The 23,339-nt window shown below is 38.0% G+C and overlaps 1 protein-coding gene across 1 annotated transcript in view; it reads left to right on the top strand.

Moving 5' to 3' along the window:
• The window catches only part of SCARB2 (scavenger receptor class B member 2), a 71,212-nt gene extending 48,074 nt beyond the window's left edge, over positions 1-23,138 (top strand). Inside the window, exons 5-12 of the mRNA XM_036927497.2 lie at positions 2,942-3,033; positions 6,611-6,730; positions 8,376-8,545; positions 14,961-15,079; positions 16,432-16,505; positions 17,810-17,861; positions 20,997-21,155; positions 22,624-23,138. Of these exons, the coding sequence (XP_036783392.2) occupies positions 2,942-3,033; positions 6,611-6,730; positions 8,376-8,545; positions 14,961-15,079; positions 16,432-16,505; positions 17,810-17,861; positions 20,997-21,155; positions 22,624-22,662 (825 nt within the window). The 3' untranslated portion in view covers positions 22,663-23,138. The remainder of the gene's footprint in view (positions 1-2,941; positions 3,034-6,610; positions 6,731-8,375; positions 8,546-14,960; positions 15,080-16,431; positions 16,506-17,809; positions 17,862-20,996; positions 21,156-22,623) is intronic.
• Positions 23,139-23,339: the final 201 nt, after the last annotated feature.

Genomic DNA, 23,339 nt, shown 5'->3' with positions numbered 1-23,339 from the left:
GATGTAATGAATATAGTCAAGATATTGTAACAGCTTGGTATGGTGATAGCTGGTACCTAGAATTGTCATGTATATAAATGTTGAATCACTATATTGTACACCTAAAACTCATGTAATGTAATACTGTGTGTCAACTACCCTTCAATAAAAAAAAAAAAAAGAGAGGAAGAAAGGAACAGAGAGGAACTATAAAAACAGCTAGAAAACTATTAATAAAATGGTAATAAGTCCATATCTATCAATGATCACCTTAAATGTATATGGACTGAGTGCACCAGTCAAAAGACATAGAGTGGCAGAATGGATAAGGGAACAAGATGCATCTATATGCTGCCTACAAAAGACTCATTTCAGATCCAAAGACATACACAGACTAAAAGTGAAGGGATGAAAACAGGTATTTCATGCAAACAATAGGGAGAGAAAAGCAGGTGTTGTAGTGCTTGTATCAGACAAAATAGATTTCAGAATAAAGAAACTAATAAGAGACAAAGAAGGACATTACATAATGATAAAGGGTTCACTCCAACAAGAAGATATAATCATTATAAATATCTATGCACCCAACATAGGAGCACCTACGTATGTGAAACAAATACTAACAGAATTAAAGGGGGAAATAGAATGCAACACATTCGTTTTAGGAGACTTCATTGGGCCTACACAGATAATCAAGGAGAATCTCCTCATCTCAAGATCCTTAACTTAATCACATCCGCAAAGTCCCTTCTGCTGTGTAGCGTAGGGTATTCACAGGTTCTGGGGATCAGGATGTGGACATATTTCGGGGGGATGTTATTCTGTCTACCACACTATCTTAGGTGTTAGTTGTGAGGTTTTCATGAGATAATGCATACAAAAATGTTAGACCAGTGCCCAGAATATTATAAACACTCAATAATTATTAGCTCTTACTATTTTATCATTACAGAGGAGCTAGAACCTGTGCTATTTCCTAGTACCATTCCTAGATAAAGAATTTATAAGAATGTCCAGAGTGTGTGTGCCCTTAAAAGGTGTAACTTAGAACATACTACTGAAGAAAACTTAATTGAAAATGGGACTCCATTAATAACACTTGCTTCTAGTACAGCTATTGTGTAGTTGGGTCTTGGCCCTGGACTTATGCTTTCTTATTTTTTATTATTGAGATACAATTCACTTACCATAATGCCCACTATTTTTAAGTGTACAATTTAGTGGTTTTTAGCATATTCGCAAGGCTGAGCAACTACCACCACGATCTAATTCTAGAACATTTTCACCATCCTCCCCCAAACACTCACATACATACTAGCAATCACTTCCATTCCCCACTCCCACCAGCCCCTGGCAACTCCTAATCTACTATCTGTCTCTCTGCATCTGCCTGTGAATCCATGGGATGTTTTTTGTTGTTGTTCAGAGGTTGATAGGTGTTTTGGTTTCCTCTTTTTGCTTTTGTAAAGAGAAAAGGTTGTGCTTTTTGCTTGCAACAAAACCTAAGTAAAGCCTCTCCCTGCCCAGCCTCTCTCCTGCCCTTGGGGGTGCTGGAGGGCAGGAGCTGGCATTCTGTGTGCGGAGCTTCCTCAGAGCCAGAGAGGAAGGGCACTCAGGAATGGAGTTTGACTTTGTTATGCAAAAAATAAAATAAACTCAGCACACATGCCTGCTATACAGATGGGAGCCACAAGGTACCACCTCTGATTTGGAGCCACCTCTGACAGATGACATTCATATGCAAATTGGAATTCTTATATTATGGACATTCATATATATATATAATTGATATATATATGGATAATTCATATATAAATGGAATGATACAATATATGGCATTTGTGTCAGGCTTCTTTTGTTCAGGAAACCAAAAACTAATCCATGTTGTAGCATGTATCCACACTTCATTCCTTTTTATGGCTGAGTAATATTCCATAGTGTGGATATATTGCACTTTGTCCGTTCATCAGTTGATGGATATTTGGGTCGTTTGTACTTTTTGGCTATTAATGCTGCTGTGAACATTTATGTACAGGATTTTGTATGAACATTGAATATATGCCTTGGAGTGGAACTCTCTTGGGTATGTAAATAGTGGAATTCTGAGTGATATGGTCATTCTGTGTTTAACTTCTTGAGGAACTGCCAAACTGTTTCCCACAGCAGCAACACCATTTTACATTCCCTCCAGCAATGTACGGAGGCCCCAGTTTCTCCACATCCTCACCTAAGCTTGTTAATCTTCCTTTTTTTAATTGCCATCCTATTGTGTGTTTGTGGTTTTTGATTTGCATTTCCCTAATGGATAATGATGGTAAGCATCTTTTCATATACTTATTGGCCATTTGAATATTTTCTTTGGAGAAATGTCTCTCCAGATCCTTTGTCTGTTATTTAATTAACCTCATCCTTTTTAAAACCATAAAGTAATAATATGGTTAATACTGTGTTTAGCAAAAGGGTCACTCTATCTCCTAGCTCTGGTGCAGTTTCATGTAGCAGTTATGCCCAACTAGGTCAGTTTCATGAAGATTAAATTTGTCATCATACCAGTTAGGGTTCTCCAGAGAAACGGAATCAGTGGGAGATACCTATCTGTATCTATCTTTTAAGGAATCGGTTTATGCGGTTGTGGGAGCTGACAAATCTGAAATCCGTAGAACAGACTGGCAGGCTGGAAACTCAGGCAGAATTTTTGTGTTGCAGCCTTGAGAATTCCTTTTTCTCCAGGAAACCTCAGATTTTATTTTTAAAGCCTTCAACTGATTGGAGGAGCCCACCCACATTATCAGTGGTAATCTCTTTTACTTTAAGTCAACTGGTTGCAAATGTTAATCACATCTGAAAAATACAGCAACATTTAGACTAGTGTTGGACCAAACTGAGCACCATCGCCTAGCCAAGCTGACACGAAAATTAACCATCACAGTTATTTAAATGATCCGTATTCACTTATTTTCAGAGAAATGGGACTGATGATGGAGACTATGTTTTTCTGACTGGAAAAGACAATTACCTTAACTTTTCAAAGATTGTGGAATGGAATGGAAAAACGTAAGTCTAACGATTTATCAGTGTAATTATTTTTTAAAATTTTGTCTAAACTGAATGTCCACTTATGCATTATTTCAAAAAAACTTTAGCACCCTTATTTTTTGGATGAAAAATCTATTTATATGTAACTATTTTTATAATTACTGTTTAACGAGTCAAGATTGGGGCAGTGCACTTTACAAAGTAAGTACTAGTGATTTGTGGATTTATCATGGATAGGCATGAATTACAAGCCAGAAAAAATGTCACAATTCCACTTAGTCATTGAAAAATTGTGCAACTGCAGGACAAATACTTTGCAAACCAGTACTTGTTTTCTGGGGAGGGAAGAGGTTCTCTTTTTAACATAGTATAGTGACTCTGGATTTTGGGGGTATTTTTCCTTAAAGATGAAGTACATTTGAGTTCAGTATTACAGCATTTCAAAATATTTCAAAAAATTTTATTTCAATATAACTTAAACTACTAAAGGAGCTGGGGCAGCTTGCAATAAAGCTACATTTAAGACAAGATAATTTTGTTTTAAGTCAGGGAAATTGGAAACCTTGGAAAGAAAGTCTTCAGTCTCTGACGTAAGAGAAGTTCTGTTCTTGAGCATTAAATTTACTTCTAAGCTTGGTAAACTTTCTTAGGTTTTGCATATTTTAAACTGATGTAGAAGAGAGGGGAGCCCTCTATACTGTCTTCACAACTTCTCTGCAAATCTCAAACTGTAAATGAAAAATTGATTTAAATTTTAAAAAGCCTGTGTATCCATGTACATAAACGTATACTGGTGCATGCATGTGCGTATGTCCACCCTCCACACCAAAATATATAAGAGCCTGAAAGAATATATAAGAAACTGTTAACACCCTCTGGAGGGAGAATTGGATGATTGGGGCACTGGGCACAAGGGAAATTTGCTTGTAAACAGGATATAGCTGGATTTTGTTTTAAATACAATCTGGTATTTTCTTTCCAGTCTTTTAATAGGAGATTTTGATCCTCTCGTGTACATATTATAATACTGATGTCTTTATGGTATAATGATATATTGCTTAATGTATTTGGACTTTTTTTTGGTTTGTGTCCATTCTATCCTTAGATTTTTATGATTTATGTTCAACAATATTTTCCTAACCAAAATTGAAAAGCTGTCTCTTCTCCTTCTAAACAAGACAATAACTTTAGCCATTCTTACCATACACACACACACACACACACACACACACACATCTTCCGTACTATTCTTGTCAACAGCTTGTGTCACCTTCTCAGGAAGCCAAATACAAGTAAAAAATGTTTCTATCGTTAGATACTTCCTAAATGTACCAATTTATTCTACTAATTTTCCCCCTTATTACATCTTCCCCCAGGGTGTGGTTTCCTTCTTGCTGAAGATAATCCCTTGGTATAGGGCTTCTCACCCAGAGGCAGTGCTGCACACCCAGGAGACATTGGCTTCGTCTGGCCACATCTCTGCTCTTCATGGCTGCAGGGGTGGGGGCGGGGTGTATGCTGGAGCCTACTGGGCAGAGACCAGGGATGCCTGTACACGACACACCCCCACAGAGAATCATTGGGCTCAAAATGTTAATTGGTCAAGAAACCCCACTTTAGTAGTTCTTTCAGTAATGACTGTGGGTGGCAAATTTTCCTAGGCTTCACACATTTCAAAATATCTACATTTCACTCAGTTTAAAATTATTTATTTGGGTATAGAATTCTGAGTTGACAGCTCAAAATTATGAATATATTACTCCACTGATTTTCAATGTCTTTTTCCTTGTCCTTTGGCGGTTTTACTACAATATATCCAGAATTGAATTTATTTTGACTTATCCTGTTTGGCCTTTGGGGTATACTTTCAATGCAAGGCCTGATATTTTTCTTAAATTTTGGAAAACTTTAGCCATTATCCTTTAATTTACTGCTTCTCTATTATTTTCTCTATTCTCAACTCCTCCCACACCCCGCAGAAAGCTGTTCAACATTTATTGAAGCCTCTTTCTCTACTCTCTGTATCTTAGTCCTTTAATTTTTAATTTTTCTGAGCTTACATTTGTGTAAATTCCTTAGGACCATCTTCCAGTTAACCAATTCTCTCTCCATTATGTGTAGTCTAGAGTTTTATATATATTTTTTCTTTCAGAACTCTTGTAATTCCCAAGATTTCTGTTACTCCTTTTTTGGATCTCTCTACTCTTGTTTGATTCTTTCCCCTGTATTTTTAAAAATAATATACCATCAGTTTCTAAGGATGTTATTCTTTCATTTGTCTCTTTGAAGATACTAAACATATTTTATATAAAATGTTGCCAAATTGTTCAATTATTTTCACTTCTTCTAAGAAAGTAAATTCATCTTCTTATTGTTGATTTTGTTGCCTGTCTCTTAGCTTAAGTTTCTTTCATTAAAAAAAATGTAGAGTTGCAGAATTATTTTAGTTGGGAAGTGAGTCTATTATATCTGTGTGTGTGTGTCTGTCCTCTTAGCTCTCCCTGTGTAGCAGTTTTGCAGCTGCCTCCATGTAGCCCACCTGGAGCCTCCAGTTGAAAACGAGTATACATGGGTGGGCCTCCTCCCCCACATCCCTGGGGGTCATCACAGACTCAGCCAAAGAGTCAGCAGGCATCATGACTCAGGATCTGTTTGTGAGGCCGTGTCCAGGGCTTCCTGCCTCCCCTGACACATAACTCATACATGTCTTACTCCAGACAGCAGGTGGAAGCTACTTTCTTTGGCCTCTACCTGCTAGTACCTGACTTCAAGTGCTTGGTGGACCATGTTTAATGCTTATTAACCTCAGGAGCTCAGTTCTTCTTGTTCCAGATCTGCAATTGTGTGGGCCAGTAGCTTTAGCCTGGCTCATCACTGCATTTATCATCTTTTCATTGTCTAAGGAGATGTATGTTGATTTTGAGAATAGTGTAGACCTTCTAAATGTTCTCTTCTTGTATTACTATCAATGAATGTTCCATATTTTTACTTTGGAGAGGATTCAATTCATAAACTTGGAGTGCCATCATGACCAGAAGTCAGCAGGATTACTATCCATTGCCCATTCTTTCTTTTTTTTTTTTTGCATGAGTACCATTATTTTTTTAATTGATTAAAAAAAAAACCCACTATCTCAACTGCTTTTTTTAGTTAAGTATGAAGTTGATTTGGTATTAAGCTTTCTTGTGATACAAGAGAGGTCCTCTGTTAATTTTGGAACAGAGAACTATCCAGAGCTCGTTGATCAGCAGACTGGCTCTGAACAAGGCTATTGTTAATGCTAAATTTGATCTCTGCTTTAAGAAAATTACTATTTAGTAGAGGTTATTTCTAAACCTCTGTCTAGGGTACTCTTTTTGCAGGAATGAAAGAGGGATTTTTGGCTATTGCCTCTATCAGAATTGATCCATGGATCAGGTACCCACTTTCCCCGCTCTGAATCCAACCCCTAACCAGTATCAGCCTTGTGTCTGCATATGAGTAAGATTCTGTGTATAGCCAGCTCCCAGTTAAATCTTTAAAAGTCCTGACTATTAAAAAAAATCTAAAATCAAATTCAGTAGTCTTGACTTTTCCTTGTACTTATCAATTACAGGTCACTTGACTGGTGGACAACAGACAGTTGCAATATGATTAATGGAACAGATGGAGATTCTTTTCACCCATTAATAAGCAAAGATGAAGTCCTTTATATTTTCCCATCTGATTTTTGCAGGTGAGAACTTTAAAATAAATTATTTGCAATACCACCAGAAATGTGAGGAATATAAGTAGCTACACTCATTGGGCATGGATATTTATGCTTAATCAGTGATGAATGCTGAAGGCATATTGCAAGACAATGTAACGTCTTTACATTTCAGCATGCACTCTGGAGCCTGGCTGCCTTAGTTTGGTTTGAATACTGGCCCTGACACTTTTGAAGGGCCGTTTGGCAGTGTTTCATAAAGCCAAAGACATGCAAACTCTGTAATGCTGCACTTTTGTTCTGTGTAGATTCCTGGCCTGAAAAAGTCTTGTGGTATATACAGAAAATTTCATTGCGACATTGTTTGTAGTAGTGAAAAATTAGAAGCAATCTAAGTGCCTATTAAAAGGACAGTTTAAGTAAATTGTGGTGTATTCATATGATGGAGTATCATATAGGACTTAAAATACAAGAACCAGAGCTATGTGTATTAGTGTAATCAATCAATAATGTAAAGTTGAATGAACAAGCAAATTACAGAAACGATATGATATACTCTTTACATAACATTTAAAAATAGCGAACAGTGCCACCCATTCTTATGAGTCTTATGAATATACACATGCGGAAACGTATAAAGACCTGTATGGCAATAATAAACCCCAAACTGGGATAGTGGATGCCTCTAGGAACACAGAGAAGGATGCATTCAGGAGTCTAATACAGACAGCTTCAGTGGTATCCAGGCTATATTTTTTCATTTATCTGAGGGATATTTGTTATAAAAGGTATTTATTGTAATGTTTTCTCTATTTTTCTGTTTGGCTTAAATAGTTCATTTTAAAAATGCTCTAGCAGTGGGATGTGAAGGAAGGCAACTTCCATGTCATTCACAGCCCTTCAAGAGACAAAACCCACCTCTGGTTCAAAGATGAAAAGTGAGGCCCAGAAAGCAATTCCCCTCCACTTTCAAATGAAGGGCTGAAGGATCAGCTAAGACAATGTATGTGAAGGTGCTGTGTCTGTTACTCAGCTGCTAGGCAGAAATAAGGGTGCTTGGTATAGGGCTGCCAGGGTGGGCCACTGTCTGAAACTCAGTAAAGACTAAAGGCAGAATTATGTCACACTCCATTGAAATAAACAAGTAAGGCAATATATGGTAACTTCTTTGTTTGGGGGAAATGGGTATCAAAGTACGTATCTCATCAAGTATCTGTCTAATGGGGCACTTTCAGGTCCTTAGGAATCTACCAGGCCAAGCCCTTTGCCCCCTTTTCTGCTTTGCTTTGCCTGTGCTTCACCCCCACTTCCCTTCCTTTGCTTCTTCTTCACCCTCACCAGCCTAGATGGCTCTTCTTTCTCTTCCAGTGTGAGTCTTCATTCTCAGTGTCATCATCTTAATTTTCTACACACATTATATTTTCTTTTTCTTTGCCTTGTTTGAATATAACCACAGTTGGTGCCTCTTAAACATCTTTCATTACAATTCATCTTCTACTGTATTACACATTGAGTACGTTGAGCACCTTTCAAGCTTTTTTTGGCATCTTCATTTTCCCTTTACCCAGTAAGCTTTAGCCATGTCGTACCTGAGAACTGTTGCTAACTATGATTTGGGGCAGATTACACTGACTAGAGCCCACGCTGACTTTTTATTCTTACTTCCTAACAGGTCCGTGTATATAACTTTCAGTGACTTTGACAGTGTAGAGGGACTGCCTGCCTTTCGCTATGGAGTGCCTAAAGAAATACTAGCCAATACCTCAGAAAATGCTGGCTTTTGTATACCTAAAGGAAACTGTCTGGGCTCAGGAGTTTTGAATATCAGCATCTGCAAGAATGGTAAGAGCTCAGAGGGGAAATGATTATAAGAGGCAGAATGGTTGCTCTTCAGCAAAGAATGTTATCTGCCCAAGTGAAAGAACAGTTCTGACTTTTCAGGAATGTTTTGTATATGGCTATAGAATGTCTGAAAAATCATTGGCTTTTTAAAAAATTGGGGTATAATTGACATATATTAGCTTCAAATGTACAACACAATGATTCAGTATTGGTATATACTGCAAAATGATCACCACAGTAAGACTAATTACTGCCCATCACCATACATAGTTAAAAAAAATTTTTTTCTTATAATGAGGATTTTTGAGATCTACTCTTTTGGCAGATTTCAAGTATGCAATACAGTGTTATTAACTGCAGTCACCATACTGTACATTACATATCCAGGACTTATTTATTTTATAACTGGAGGTTTCAGTCTTAAGATCACCTTCTCCCATTTTGCCTAACTCAACCTTCCTGCCTCTGGCAACCATTGATTTGCTGTTGCATGGTTTATTGTTTTGTTATTTTTAATTCCTCATATAATTGAGATCATAGGCATTTATCTTATTTTGTCTAACTTATTTCACTCAGCATAACTCCCTCAAGGTTCATCCATATCATCACAAATAGCATGATTTCATGCCTTTTTATGGCTGAATAGCATTTCAGTGTGTGTGTGTGTGTGTGTGTGTGTGTGTGTGTGTGTGTGTGTGTGTGTGTCCATGTCCATTTATCCATTCATCCATCAATGGACACAGGTTGTTTCCATATCTCAGCTGTTGAAAATAATGCTGCAGTGAACATAGGGGTGCATGTATCTTTTCAAATTTGTGTTTTTGTTTTCTTTGGATAAATACCCAAGAATTGCTGAATCATATGGTAATTCTATTTTTAAATTTTTGGAAAAACTCCACATACTGTTTTCCGTAGTGGCTGCACCAATTTATCTTCTCACCAGTGCATAAGGGGCCCCTTTTTAAACCATATCCTCCCAGTATTTGTTATTTCTTATCTTTTTGATATTAACCATTCTAAGAGGTGTGAGGTGATACCTCCTTGTGGTTTTGATTTATATTTCCCTAATGATTAGTGATGTTGAACATCTTTTTCATGTACCTGTTCACCATCTGTATGACCTCTTTGGAAAAATGTCTTTTGGACCTTCTGCCTATTTTTTAATCAGAGTATTTAGTGGTTTTTTTTTGCTGGGGCAGTTGCTACTGAGTTATGTAAGTTCTTTACGTATTTTTGATATTAGCTTTTTATCAGATATATGATTTGCAAATAATTTTCTCCCATTCAGTAAGTTGCCTTTTCATTTTGTGGATGATGTCATTTGCTGTGCAGAAACTTTTTAGTCTGATGGAGTCCCACTTATTTTTGCTTTTGTTGCCTTTGCTTTTGGAATCAGATCCAACACTCTTTGTAAAGACTGATGTCAAGGATCTTACTGTGTTTTCTACTAGGAGGCTAATGGTCTCAGGTCTTGTGTTTAAGTCTTTAATCCATTTTGAGTTAATTTTTGTGTATGGTATAAGAAGTAGTTTCATTCTTTTGCATGTGGCTGTCCAATTTTCCCCAGTACCATATATTGAAGAGACTGTCCTTTCCTCATTATACAGTCTTGGCTCTTTTGTTGTAAATTAACTGGCCATATATACATGAGTTTATTTCTGGGCATTCTATTCTGCTCCATTGATCTGTGAATCTGTTTTCTGCCAATACCTTACTGTTTTAATTCCTATAGCTTTGTAATATAGTTTGAAGTCAGGTTGCATGATGCTTCCAGCTTTCTTCTTCTTTCTCAAGATTCTTTGGCTATTTGGGGTCTTTTGTGGTTCCACACAAATTTTAGGATTATTTGTTCTGTTTCTGTGAAAAATGCCACTGGAATCTTTTTAGGGCTTACATTGAATCTTTAGATTATTTTTGATAGTATAGATATTTTAATGACATTAATTCTTCCAATCCATGAGCATGGAATCTATTTCCATTTATTTGTGTCTTCAATTTCTTTCATCAATGTTTTATAGTGTTCAGCGTACAGGTCTTTTACTGCCTTGGTTAAATTTATTCCCAGGTATTTTATTCTTTTTGGTACTATTGTAAATAGGATTTTCTTAATTTCTCTGATAGTTTATTAGTGTATAGAAACAACTGATTTTTTTTGTATATTGCTTTTGTATCTTACAAATCGACTGTATTAGTTTATTATTTCTAACAGTTTTCTGATGGAATCTTTAGGGTTTTCTGTATATATAATGTGTCACCTGCAGATAGTGACAGCTTTACTTCTTTTCCAGTTTGGATGCCTTTTGCTTCTTTTTCTTGTCTAATTGCTCTATCTAGGTCTTCAATACTCTGTCAAATAAAAGCAGTGAGAATGGACTTCCTTGTCTTGTTTCTCATTTTAGAGGTGAAGCTTCAGCTTTTCACTGTCAAGTATAATGTTAGCTGTGGTCTTGTCATATATGGCCTTTATTATGTTGAGTATGTTCCTCTCTACCCACTTGGTTGAGAGTTTTTATCAGAATGGGTGTTGAATTTTGTCAAATACTATTTCTGCATCTATTGAAATGATCATTTGATTTTTATCCTTTACTTTTGAATGCTTTGGAAGTGTTCCCTCCTTTTCAGTTTTTTGGGAGAGTTTGAGGATTGGTATTAATTCTTCTTTGACTGGTGGAATTCACCAGTGAAGCCATCTAGTTCTGGGATTGTGTTTGTTAGGAGGTTTTGGATTACTGACTCAATCTCCTTATTAGTAATTGGTCCAATCAGATTTTCTATTTCTTCATGATTCAGTCTTGGAAGGTTACATGTTTCTAGGAATACATTTCTTCTAGGTTGTCCAGTTTGTTTATAGTAGTTTCTTATAATCCTTTCTTTATCTGTGGTGTTGGTTGTAACTTCTCTTTCATTTCTGATTTTATTTATTTGAGCCCTCTGTTTTTCTTGGTGAGTCAAGCTAAAGGTTTGTCATTTTGTTTATCCTTTCAAAGGACCAGCTGGTAGTTTCATTGATCTTTTCTATTGTCTTTTTAGTCTCCATTTCATTTGTTTCCACTCTGATCTTTGTTATTTCCTTTCTTCTACTAACTTTGGGCTTCATTTTTTCCTTCTTTTAATTAATTTCTAGTTTCATTATAGTCAGGAAAAAAATGCTTGTTATGATTTCAATCTTTTTAGATTTATTAAGACTTGTTTTGTGGCCTAACATATGATCTATCCTAAAGAATATTCCTTGTGCACTTGGAAGAATGTATGTTCCACTGCTTTTGGACAGAATGTTCCATACATATTTGTTAAGTCCATATGATTTAATGTGTCATTTAAGGCCAGTGTTTCCTTATTGATTTTCTGTCTGGATGATCTTTATTGATGTAAGTGGGATATAAAAGTCCCCTACTACTATAGTTTTGCTGTCTATTTCTCCCTTTAGATCTGTTAATATCTGCTGTATATATTTAGATGCTCCTGTGTTGGGTGCATAAATACTTACAAATGTTACATCCTCTTGTTGGGTTGACCCCTGTACGTATATATAATGCCCTTTTTTGTCTCTTGTTAGTCTTTGTTTTAAAGTCTATTTTTTATGATATAAGTATAGCTATCCAGCTTTCTTTTGGTTTCCACTTGCATGGAACATCTTTTTCCATTCCTTCACTTTCAGTCTGTGTCTTTATGTCTGAAGTAAGTCTGTCATTGGGAGCATGTAGATGGGTCTTGGTTTTTTATTTATTCAGCCATTCTGTCTTTTGATTAGTGCATTCAGTCCATTTACATTCATGGTAGTTATTCCTAGGCGTGTACTTATTGCCATTTTATTAATTATTTTCTGGTTGTTTGTAGTTCCTCTGTTCCTTTCTTTTCTTGCTCTCTTCATTTGTACAAAGCTTTTTCCTGTGTTTTTTACTGGGCAGTAGTTTAGAGATCTTAATAGTAATAATGACTCATGTTTACACTGGTCACTGTTTAGCTAGTCATGGTTCTAAGTGGATTACATCATTAATGCATGTAAAGCATTAACTAATTTCATGATCAAAACAATGCTAGGAGAGAAAGTGGAGAACTTCATAATAAAAAAAGTACATATCTTGGTAAAGATTCTAAACAGTTTTATACCCTGACCACAAATTTCCCAGTAGTTCTTAATGTCAGAGCACTCTTAATCATGAGTGAGCCACTGCTTTTCATGAATGAGGCAGAACTATCAGAAGATTCCACTTTGCAGTAGTCAAACCTCATGCTATAGTCCTTTTCCTCTTACTTATTATGTATTCCCAGATGTGGACTGAAAAATTAAACTCACCAGGATTGTTATCTAATAGCATTTTGAATTCCCCAGAGGAACATTTGGGGTAGTGGGATGAGTGAGTGTTCTGGAGTCAGGCAGATCTGGGTTTGAATCCTACTCTGCAGGACTCAAGCAGACAAAAGCATTTTCTTCATCTTGAAGACTAATTTTAACAGTCATATGTTGCATAGTTATTCACAGTAGCCTTGTTCGATAGACATCCAGTGGCCTCTTTTTCTAGTTGTGGAAACCAGGGCCCAGAGAGGGAAAGTGATTTTATAAAGTCTTGTCTCTGATGGAACCACTATAGGAATTTAGAGTGCTCCCATATGGGTACTGCGACTCCTCTTAGGCTACAGTACACCCTTAAAGTTTCTCTTGAGAAACTTTGTAATGTCCCTCTCTTGATTAAAGTTTTTCCTTTACTCCTGAATAAAGTGATGTACTAACTTTTTCCCCCTTATCTAACTGGTTTGAAAATGTCCTTTCAGTGTAAGTCTGAGGTCGGCAATATACCTCCCTATCCTTGTCTGATGGGTCAGTAGCTCCCAAACCTGGCCTTGCATCAGAATTATTGGGAAAATCATTAAAAATGTATGGGACCCACATACTTGGCCCTAGAATATTTTTAACATGAGTTCCAGGTGATTCTCATGAAAATGGTGCCTAGGTATGGAAACTATTGTGCCAGGGAACATGAACTCCGTACCTGGAGGTAAGACCAAAGGTGCATAGGAACAGGTTCCTGCCTCTGACTTTTCCTGCTGTCTTACCAAGTGAGTAGCCCTGAAATACTGCCCTGTCCCTTGGCTCATGTGCCTCTGACTCAAGGCACAAATGTGGACATATTTTTCTTACTGTTTGTTAACATTCTGCTTCCTCAAGAAATCGATAATCAGAATCAACAGAAGGATTCCGTTTTGCAGTAGTCAAACCTCGTGCTGCAATCTTTTTCCCCTTGCTTCTTACGTGTCCCCAGATGTGGACTGAGAAGTTAGAGTCGGGCAGACCTATTATTCTATTTGTTAACAAATTGGCCAAGTTGATTAAGGATGGCTCCAGTCATCAGTTTTCTCATGCATAAAATAGATCATTATAACTTCCTTGGGAGGTTGTCTGAAGGTTAAAGATAATGTATGTAAAGCACTCAGGACAATGGCCCTTATTAAGTCCTCAGTAAATCTTTAAAATACATTTTAAAGGTCACTGTAGGTAACAAAGAAGGGAATATGGCTCTGTACCTGACAGGTGATGTGTATCTTGAGCCATGGCTAGCGGATATGTAAGCGAACCTAAATTGTTTGCCAATAAGCTAATTTCCCCAAAAATATATTTAAATCCCTGGCAGTAATTATTGGGTCCCTCTCTCCTCTTCAGTAGCAAAATCTAGAATAGGTTTCCTTTCATAACTTGTTTCTTACAGTGAATAGCAAAGGCAAAGAAAAAGAAAAATCCGGAGTCTCTTTGTGGGTAGACCTTGATCTAGGCAGAGGCTGGGGGCAGCATGACAGGCAAAGTCGTAAAAAATTCTGCATCCACATTTGCAGGAGAACAAAGCCTACCTTAGGGAGAACAATAAAAACAAAAAAATGGAAAAACAAGCCCCCCCAAAAGTTCATTTACTGGTACAGATTTGTAGTTGGAGCAAGTGCTTTGAGATGAGACAGCCCTCACTCAATTAGAATTCTGGACCCATCACCTGGAAGCTGGATGTCCTAGGGTAAATTTTGTAACTTCTTTGATCCTCACTTTCCTCAAACGCAAAATGAAGATAATAGTTCTAATTTCATAGGGTTACTGGGAACATTAATTAAACAAATGTGAATAAAGCATTTATATTTTATAGGTTCAGTAAATGTTTGTTGAAAAATTAATAATTTACCCAGGACTTTAATAAATGTTGTGGAATAAAATAATGTGGGGCTAAATGAGATGTCAGAAAATGAAGTATAAATCCCAAATCCAGACTAGGAGGTACAGAATGCAATTTTAGCCTGTCTCACTCCCCCAAGTCTACTTATGTACAGCTTTCCTCCTCCACCTGCCTTAGGAACCAGGTGTGTGTTTGGGAACCCATATTCAGCTAGCTAAACTTGAACCGCATCATTCATTTCTGTCTTCCTTAAAACGCAGGCGCACCTATTGTGATATCTTTCCCACACTTCTACCAAGCAGATGAGAGATTTGTTTCTGCCATAAAAGGCATGCATCCAAATAAAGAATATCATGAGTCATTTGTGGACATCAATCCTGTGAGTATAAGTGTCCTCCTGGTAAGAACAGCCTACATTTTATCATGTCTCTCTGCACATATTCACTGAGCACTCTTAATAATACTGTCTTCCGTTCATATGCATATTCAAGTGAAGAAAACTCAGCTCAGTGCACGTGAACGTGTGGTCTCATAGTCCTCTAATTTGAAAGCTTAATTCTGTGGCTCTAATATACAGAAATAATACAGCAAATCTGCTTTAACAAAAAAATCAACAGTGCAAGTTCCATCACTGAACACAAGTGAGACTGGATTTAGGTAACCTGGTCAGTTCTCTGTTGCCAGCCTTCCTGAACGCATGTACGTTTCTCCCACTGGGACACAGATCAGTAAGGTTGTAGACATGCCTCTGCCTACTGCCAGGAGTGTTTTAGTTGAATTTGAATATATGTATTAGTGTCAGTTACTTTTGGTAGTCCTCTTTCTACAGGTACTTTTGAGAATTTATTGTAGTACTACTTTAAAAAGCATCAGATGTATAATACTTTAAGCCTGTATTCAAAGAGAAAAACTGAAACTATGTCAGCAGTATATGAATATCATTTCACAATGAGAGTTTCTCACTGTAGGAACTGAATTAAAGGTCAGATACCTTCATTCTTGGGATTTTGAATACATGGAACAATGAAAGAAAAGCAAGAACATTGTTTTAGCAGAGCAGTTTGTGGGTACTTCACTCTTAGCTACATTCATTGCATTTGTATCTGAGAAATCAACAGTCTTACCTTTTTGTGAGTAAGACCAGGTGCAGTTTTCTCCCTTTTCCCTCCTGGCCCTCCGGTCAATTCCTTTTCATCAGCCTCCCTGTTGGCCAGTGCTTGTCCCCAAGTGCTAGGTGTGGTCCCATAACCTTAGTGCAGAGGCGGAGTGCACAGCAGGAAGGCGACCGCTGCAGCTGCCTCTCCTGGCTCCTGGCTGGGTCCTGACCATAAGTGGGTACATTCTCTGGCCCTGGCCGCCATCCTCCTCATAGCTTTCCGGATGGCCAGACCTGATAGGTATCTGTTGCATCTCCCTCCTGACAGGGTCATTCCTCTAGGGCCTTGCTATTCAGAGTGGCAGGATCCTAGGTGCTTGTTAGCGATGCCCAGCCTCAGGCCTCTCCCAGACCTTTTGAATCAGAATCAGCATTTTAACAAGGGCCCCAAGAGCTCCTGTGCATATGAAAGTCCTCATCTGTTCTGGGGTGAGTTCTCCCTTGCTCACTTTTCCTATCAAGCATGGCAGTGACCACCCTGTTTATCAGAACCACACAGCAGTGGTGCTCTGTTGAAAAAAATTAGGTTTGCGGTTTTAACAAATCTAATTTTTTTCCACCTCTCTGATTTGCAGTTGACTGGAGTTATCCTAAGAGCAGCCAAGAGGATCCAAATCAACGTTTATGTCAAAAAATTAGACGACTTTGTGTAAGTTTTGCTTCTTTCTACAGCATCAAAGGGTAATTTTACTACATTGATTTTCTGGGGGGTTGATGTCAAGAGGAATACACCCCACTGTCTAAGTCTGCCCCTCTCTTCCCTTTAGGATTGAACACGGGGGCTAGGAACACTGACTCCTCATGCAGTCAAAAATCCACATGTAACTTTTGACTCCCCCAAACCTTAACTACTAATAATCTACTAGTTCACCAGAAACCTTACTGATAACATAGTCAGTTAACACATATTTTGTATGTTATATGTATTTTTTACATTTTTCTCAACACAAGTAGTACCATGTAGTCTGTGTGTGCATAAATTTTGATAAATTTTAACTTTTTGAATAGATTTATGTATATTTTATGGTTAATTGACAAAATAAACTAGTATCTACATATATTTCATACATTCATGACATACCTAATTTTTTCTTAATTTTTTCAATATTTCTAGGCTATCTGGGTCATCCATAAGTTTTTTCAAATTGTCTCTAGTTTCCAAAAAATTTCAGAGTTCAAACCCATACTGTTGAAACCCATCATTCACAGGTCAGCTGTATTAACTGTAGTCCCCATGCTGCACATTACATCCCTGTGACTTACTTATTTTAGAACTAGGAGTTTGTACCTTTTGACCCCCTCATTCATTTTGCCTGCTCTCTCCTGCCCCACCTCTAGTGTCCACCAATCTATTCTCTGTATCTGTGAGCTTGTTTTAGGGGGACTTTTGGAGGGCAGCTTTTGTTTTTTATAAGTAAAGTAAAAATCATACAGTATTTGTCTTCCCTGACTTATTTCACTTAGCCTAATACCCTCAGGGTTCATCCTTGAGTCACAAGTGGCAGGACTTCATTCTTTTTTATGGCTGAATAATATTCCATTGTCCATGTATGTGTGTGTGTGTATGCTACATTTTCTTTACCATTCATCCATTGACAGACACTTAGGTTGTTTCCTAATTTTGGTTATTGTAAATAATACTACAATGAAGATGGGGTGCATCTATCTTTTCAAATTTTTCAAATTAGTGGTTTTATTTTCTTTGGATAAATACTCAAAAGTGAAATTGCTCAATCATGTAGTAGTTCTGTTTTTAATTTTTTGAGGTACCTCCATACTGTTTTCCATAGTGGCTGCACTAATTTACATGCCCAGCAACAGTGTATGAGGGTTCCCTTTTCTCCATATCCTCCCAAATACTTGTTATTTCTTGTCTTTTTGATAATAGCCATTCTAACAGGTGTGAGGTGATATCTTATTGTGGTTTTGACTTATTGTCTTTTGTCTTTGTAGTGAGACAAGAAACATCAGAACCCTGGTTTTCCCAGTGATGTATTTCAATGAGGTAAGTTCTGCGAGGGAACCATGGGTGTGTTTTATCTTTGGAAGCTTGGGAAACTTCCATTATGATGTCTACTATTGTAGCTATATGTAATTTAAGATGTGAGAACAGGGAAGGAGTGGTTTCTAAAAACCTAGTTGTCCTCATAAAATTTCTTTTTATATGTTTACGTGAAGCCACCTGTGTCTTAGATTTGAAAATGACAGAAATTTCCCTTCTAAAGAACATTTGAGTGAAACTACCGTCTGTGAAGCTGGTTATGTAAGAAACAAAATGCAAAGGTAAATGAAGCAATGGCAGATGCTACTGACGCAGAATACGTAGCTAACACACAGATAGATGTCCAGTTAAAATTTTCTTTGCCTCCCTTCCATCTTCAAAACCCTGCCAGTTTGTAACATGTAATCAGTTTGCCATTCATTAGTTGAGGGGGAGGAAAAGAGTAAAATTAAAATGATTTGCAACATTACATGAAGATTTTGTAGAAGGTGGTTAAAGAAATGATTAAATAAACCGGAATACATGCACATTCATTTTAGTGATACACGGTTGTCGCATCCTTCATCAAGGCAGAGATTTTTCTACTTTCTAGTAAACAAACCTATATCATGAATTATAGGACACAGATTCTGTCTTCTTTCAAATAAAAGGACTTCTCCTGAAGAAATATTTCTGTCACAGTGTACCCACAGAAATTTTATCCCTAAATGTTAGATACAAATTGAAGTTTTATAAATAAAAGCATATTCTGAAAGCTCAGAAAACACACACCATTTAAGACATCCTTGAGAAATTCTTTTTTGAATCACATACCACGTTTATGCTAGTTCCATCTCCAGTTTCCCTTTCTCTTCCACCCAGTTTTGAGAGGGAAAATAGAGCATATTTCCCCCCAGAATAAAGTCTCAATTGTCTGGCTTCTGTTGTTAATAGCAGCTTTTTTTAGGAGTTTTTATTATTTTTCTCTCTTCCCTAAAAATAGTGTTCTTTGTAGGAAATCTAATGACAGACTAGCAAGAAAAGGGAAAATTAAGATCACTTTTCCCAAAACCTGAGTTAGACTGTGTAGCACAGGAGCTCAGCTCCTGGCAGGTTCACACTGGATTCGCTGAGACCGAAAAACGACAACAGAGCATTAGATCAAGGACTCACACCAAGTTTTATTCTCCTGGTGGCAGGTGGAGCACTGGAATCACATCTGCTCAAAAGTAGCTGGCAGTCATCTTGTTACAACTGCATAGACAATAGTGGCTCACTGCCAGCAAGTATGTAAGCATGCGCCGGCATGGAGGGCCACAGTGCTGTGTAAGCATGAGGCAGCATAATGTGTGTGCAGTGGGTCAGGCGAGCATCCTGGCATTAGTGACTCTATTTTCCCTACAGACTGATACATTGTTTTTGCGTTATTTTACTCAACAATATGTTGTAAAATGTTTTCCAATAGCAACTTTGTAAAAATAATTTAATGTTTTATACTTTGGAAAACTAACGTGTACCTTTATAAACTCTTCGGAAATTTTTTAAAATTTAAAAATAAATCACTATATAAATATCAATCATTACACCATACACCTGAAGCTAATGTTATATGTCAACTACAACTCACTTTAAACTTTTGAAAAAATATTTTAAAAGTGTGTCATTGATAAGTCTGTCCCTCCAACACCAGTGCAGTTGACATCTGCTTATGTTGCCTCTTCCTATTTTTCTGGTTTTGATGTTACATAGTTGATACTCTACTGTAGATACAGTTTATATCCTCTTTTGCATTTGACTTTTTATTGGTAGTTACATTTATAAACTTTTGAAGGGTTTGTGATTATAGTTCTCAAACAAGGCTTTTATTGCTTCATGGGAGAAACGCAAATCCTATTTGCCAATATATAGGACCCATTTGCAGTTGCTTCTGGGTCATCCTTGTTATTGTTTGTGGAGAGGGGCACGAAAGGAGGGCTTTTAGAAAATGAAGAAGGGCCCTATTCTGCCAGTCTGTGTTCACAGTTGTGGTCTATTAAAGTCCCCTCCACTCCCACTTTTGCTTTGCTGTTTTGTTAAATACTAGATTGAGTCCAAGGAATGAGGGAATAAAACCTTGTGTTTTTGATTCCTCCCAGAAAGAACTTGACTTTTCTCTACTCTAGAAAAATAAAACATTATCCCTAGAAGTGACCTTGGAGACTACTACCCCACCTCCTCTTTTCAGAGAAGACTCTGACAGGCCTTCGCCAGTTCTTGGAAGAACCAGCCTTAGAACTCCATCTTCTGCGCCAGGCTGAAGTTAGGGTGAATCTGCACTGTTTAGCCTGAATTAAGCCCAGAGTCCCATTTGGGGCTCATCATAGGGAAGTAAGCACTCCAGATACCTCACCCATGACAGTTTCAGAGAATAATACCTTTGTTCCATATATAGAAAGTGTTATTCTAGAATATATCCTTGGTTTTGTACCCCCTGGAATTCTGGTTAGCCTTCAGATTTCCCTAAACACTTTCCATTGAAACCTCTGGTCTTGATTACTAGAGATGTAACCAGGGAAGAAATTATACTTTCCACATATCATTTTTGGAATGTTTCATTCATTCATTCATTTAATCAATCGACATTAATTCAGCACCTTTTGTGTGCAGGGTGCTATCCCCACTGTTGAGATGACTGAGATAAAAGTCTTGCCCTCAGAGACCCTACAGTCATGAGGAGACCAACAGGTAGACAAAACACAGAGTGCATAGACAGTGAAGGAGGATTTAGTGAGATGGAAACACAATAAAGGGGTCTTTACCAGGCCTGGGGTGGCCAGAGCAAACTTCTGGTGGGAATTTATGCTGACGTGGGTTTTGAAGTATGAATTGGAAATGTCTGATACTAAACAAAAGATGGTATCACAATTATTTCTAAATACTTTTCTCCTCTTTTTCCAACCAATTTTAAAGTAAAACATGTCTTTGGGAGAAAAGGGAAGCTGTCAATGAATAAATGCCCCCTCTGGTTAACAATTTATAAATGGATTTTCAGTATCTCTGGTTTGCCCACATAAGGACATACCCAAATTGTGTTTAATGATTTGGAAGAAAGATACAGCAAAAAACTTTACACTCCTGGTAATTTAGTAATCAAGAGAATACTATTTTCTTGTCCTTCAGAGTGTTCTCATTGATAAAGAGACTGCAGCTCGGCTGAAGACTGTGATTAACACTACTTTGATCATCACCAACATACCATACATTGTCATGGCGCTGGGTGTGCTCTTTGGTTTGATCTTCACCTGGCTTGCATGTAAAGGACAGGGATCCATGGATGAGGTGAGCAGTGGCTGGAGGAACTTCTCCCTTAGTGGGTAATTCGACCTGAGGAATTCAACTGTGCTTCCTTGAAGGGCTGTCAGCTGGCTCCTTAGGGTGGATTCTGAGGTTTTATGCTGGGCTTAGTGATTTCATGGTTATATTACTGCTGGACCAAATGAGAAGCAGGAGAAGTATGGCAAAGAAATGGTACTGTACAGACTGAGGGGGCTCTCTGGTGGGCATGTAATCCCTGGAAGCTTTATGTCTTTACAAATAACCTGAAAGGAGAATAAGAGTATATAACAGCTAAGCACCTGGGCTTTGGTGTCAGACTGCCTGGGTTCAAATCCCAGTTTGGCCAATTAATAACTGTGGGAACCTAGAAGCTGTGCCTCAGTTTCTTCATCTGTAAAATGTGTAATAATAGAGCCTACATTAGGAGTTTCTCGTGAAGATTAGATGATATAGTAAGCATAAAGCACTTGGCTCAGTGTTAGCATTTAGTAAGAACTCAATAAACATTAGTTCCATGATAACATCGTTCCAAGGTTATAGAGGAAGGCAGCCAGAAGCCTGCTTGGAAAGAATCCCTGATACATCAGAAGATACCTGCCATTGAGTCATCACTGTGTAGTAAATGACTGGTGCAGGAGAGATGCACTTTCATGGAGGGATGGGAAAAATCCCCCGTGGGTGGGATAAGCAGACTTAGATTGGCCTCCCTAAGTGACTGGCAGGGCAACCTAGGGGTCAGCACGCCTTCCCTGTAGGAGCCTTTCTTGAGTTCTTATCAGCTTCCCTTTTTCCAACAAAGTCTTTTTTTCTTCTCCTAGCCTCCTCAGCTAAGTGTCTGAGGCAAATGTGAGTTAGAAAATAAAGTAGGTTGAAACCATCTGGACAATAGCTCAGACATTCCTGTCTTCCATGTTCTTCCATTATGTCTGTCATGCCTATCATATTAGCATGAAGTAGGTGTGAGGCAACTATTTTGCCATTCCTACCTATGGATCTCCCAGCCTAATGTACAGTCTGTGAGAGTTTCTTAAGCACAGGTGAAGGCCCATTTAAATTTACTATTGCTCCTACAATTAACTACCTTCACATACTCAACAAGCAAGCAATTACTGAGTACTCACTACCTCTGAGACACTGTTCTCTGGTAGGTTTCAAAGCAGGAAGGAGTCAAATTCCATAGAGTATGATGAGGCTTATCCACATCTGTGTACAGTGTCTGGGTCAACACAGGGCAGGGTACTGCTCTGGAATCAGGGGCAGGGTGGTCAGAGCAGGCCTCCTCAAGAAGGTAAAAGCTGATTGTTAAAGAGCAAGCAGCAGCAGGCCGGGAGAAGGGAGGTGAATGGGACTATGCCTCCTTCCTATCAGTTTCTTCCACCTTCCTCCACCCCGCCTCCCCCAACTTTTCATATCCCAGGAGAAGTTTCTGATGCAAATACCTAACTTCCTGTCCTGTCTCTCCGAGTCTCAGGGAACTGCAGATGAAAGAGCACCCCTCATACGAACCTAACCGTGGCCTGAGCTTGGGATAGGAGCCGGGTGAGCTGTCCTGACCCAGACCACACACACGTGGTAAACCACCGTCCCTACAGGCTTGCCTGCTGTAGGGAGGAGGGAGAAGACCCAGTACTGGCAAGTGAGGAGAGCATCCGGCAGGAGGTCAAAGAACAGGCTGACATGGTTGGTTATTAGGCTTTATAAAATCCTGTGTTCCTTGACAAACTGTTTTGTTTTTCATGTCCCTAGAAAGTATTTAATAAACTCCTGTATTGTAATTCTGTTGTTGGGTGCTGGTAGCTCCAGAATTTTATGACCACTGTTGTGGTTATAATGTCCTTGCATTACTTGTTAACACTATTTGGTCTAACCTTACTGAGTGTGCTTCATTCACCAAACTTTGGGCTCCAAGTACATAAATGCTATTTTATGTTGTATTCGTCTATTTATTTCAGCCCCAACACAGAATAAATGAGTTCAGAACCCAGAGTAAGATGGTAGCCTCATTCATTACAGCTTTCAAATGCATCTAATTTCCTCTTTTAAAAAGTAACATACTGCATGTCATGCTAATTTTCAGGTCATAATTCCTCCAGGAAATTATTTAGTCTTTCAACTACTTTCATACTGGCTAGGTATCAAGCAGGAACGAGTTAGAACAAGTTAGATGGGGTTACCCATGAGTTGTTA

Source organism: Manis pentadactyla, chromosome 5, assembly GCF_030020395.1.
Source record: "Manis pentadactyla isolate mManPen7 chromosome 5, mManPen7.hap1, whole genome shotgun sequence".
NCBI lineage: Eukaryota > Metazoa > Chordata > Mammalia > Pholidota > Manidae > Manis > Manis pentadactyla.
Note: the sequence above shows the minus strand (reverse complement) of the source record. Positions and strands in the feature narration are given on the sequence as shown.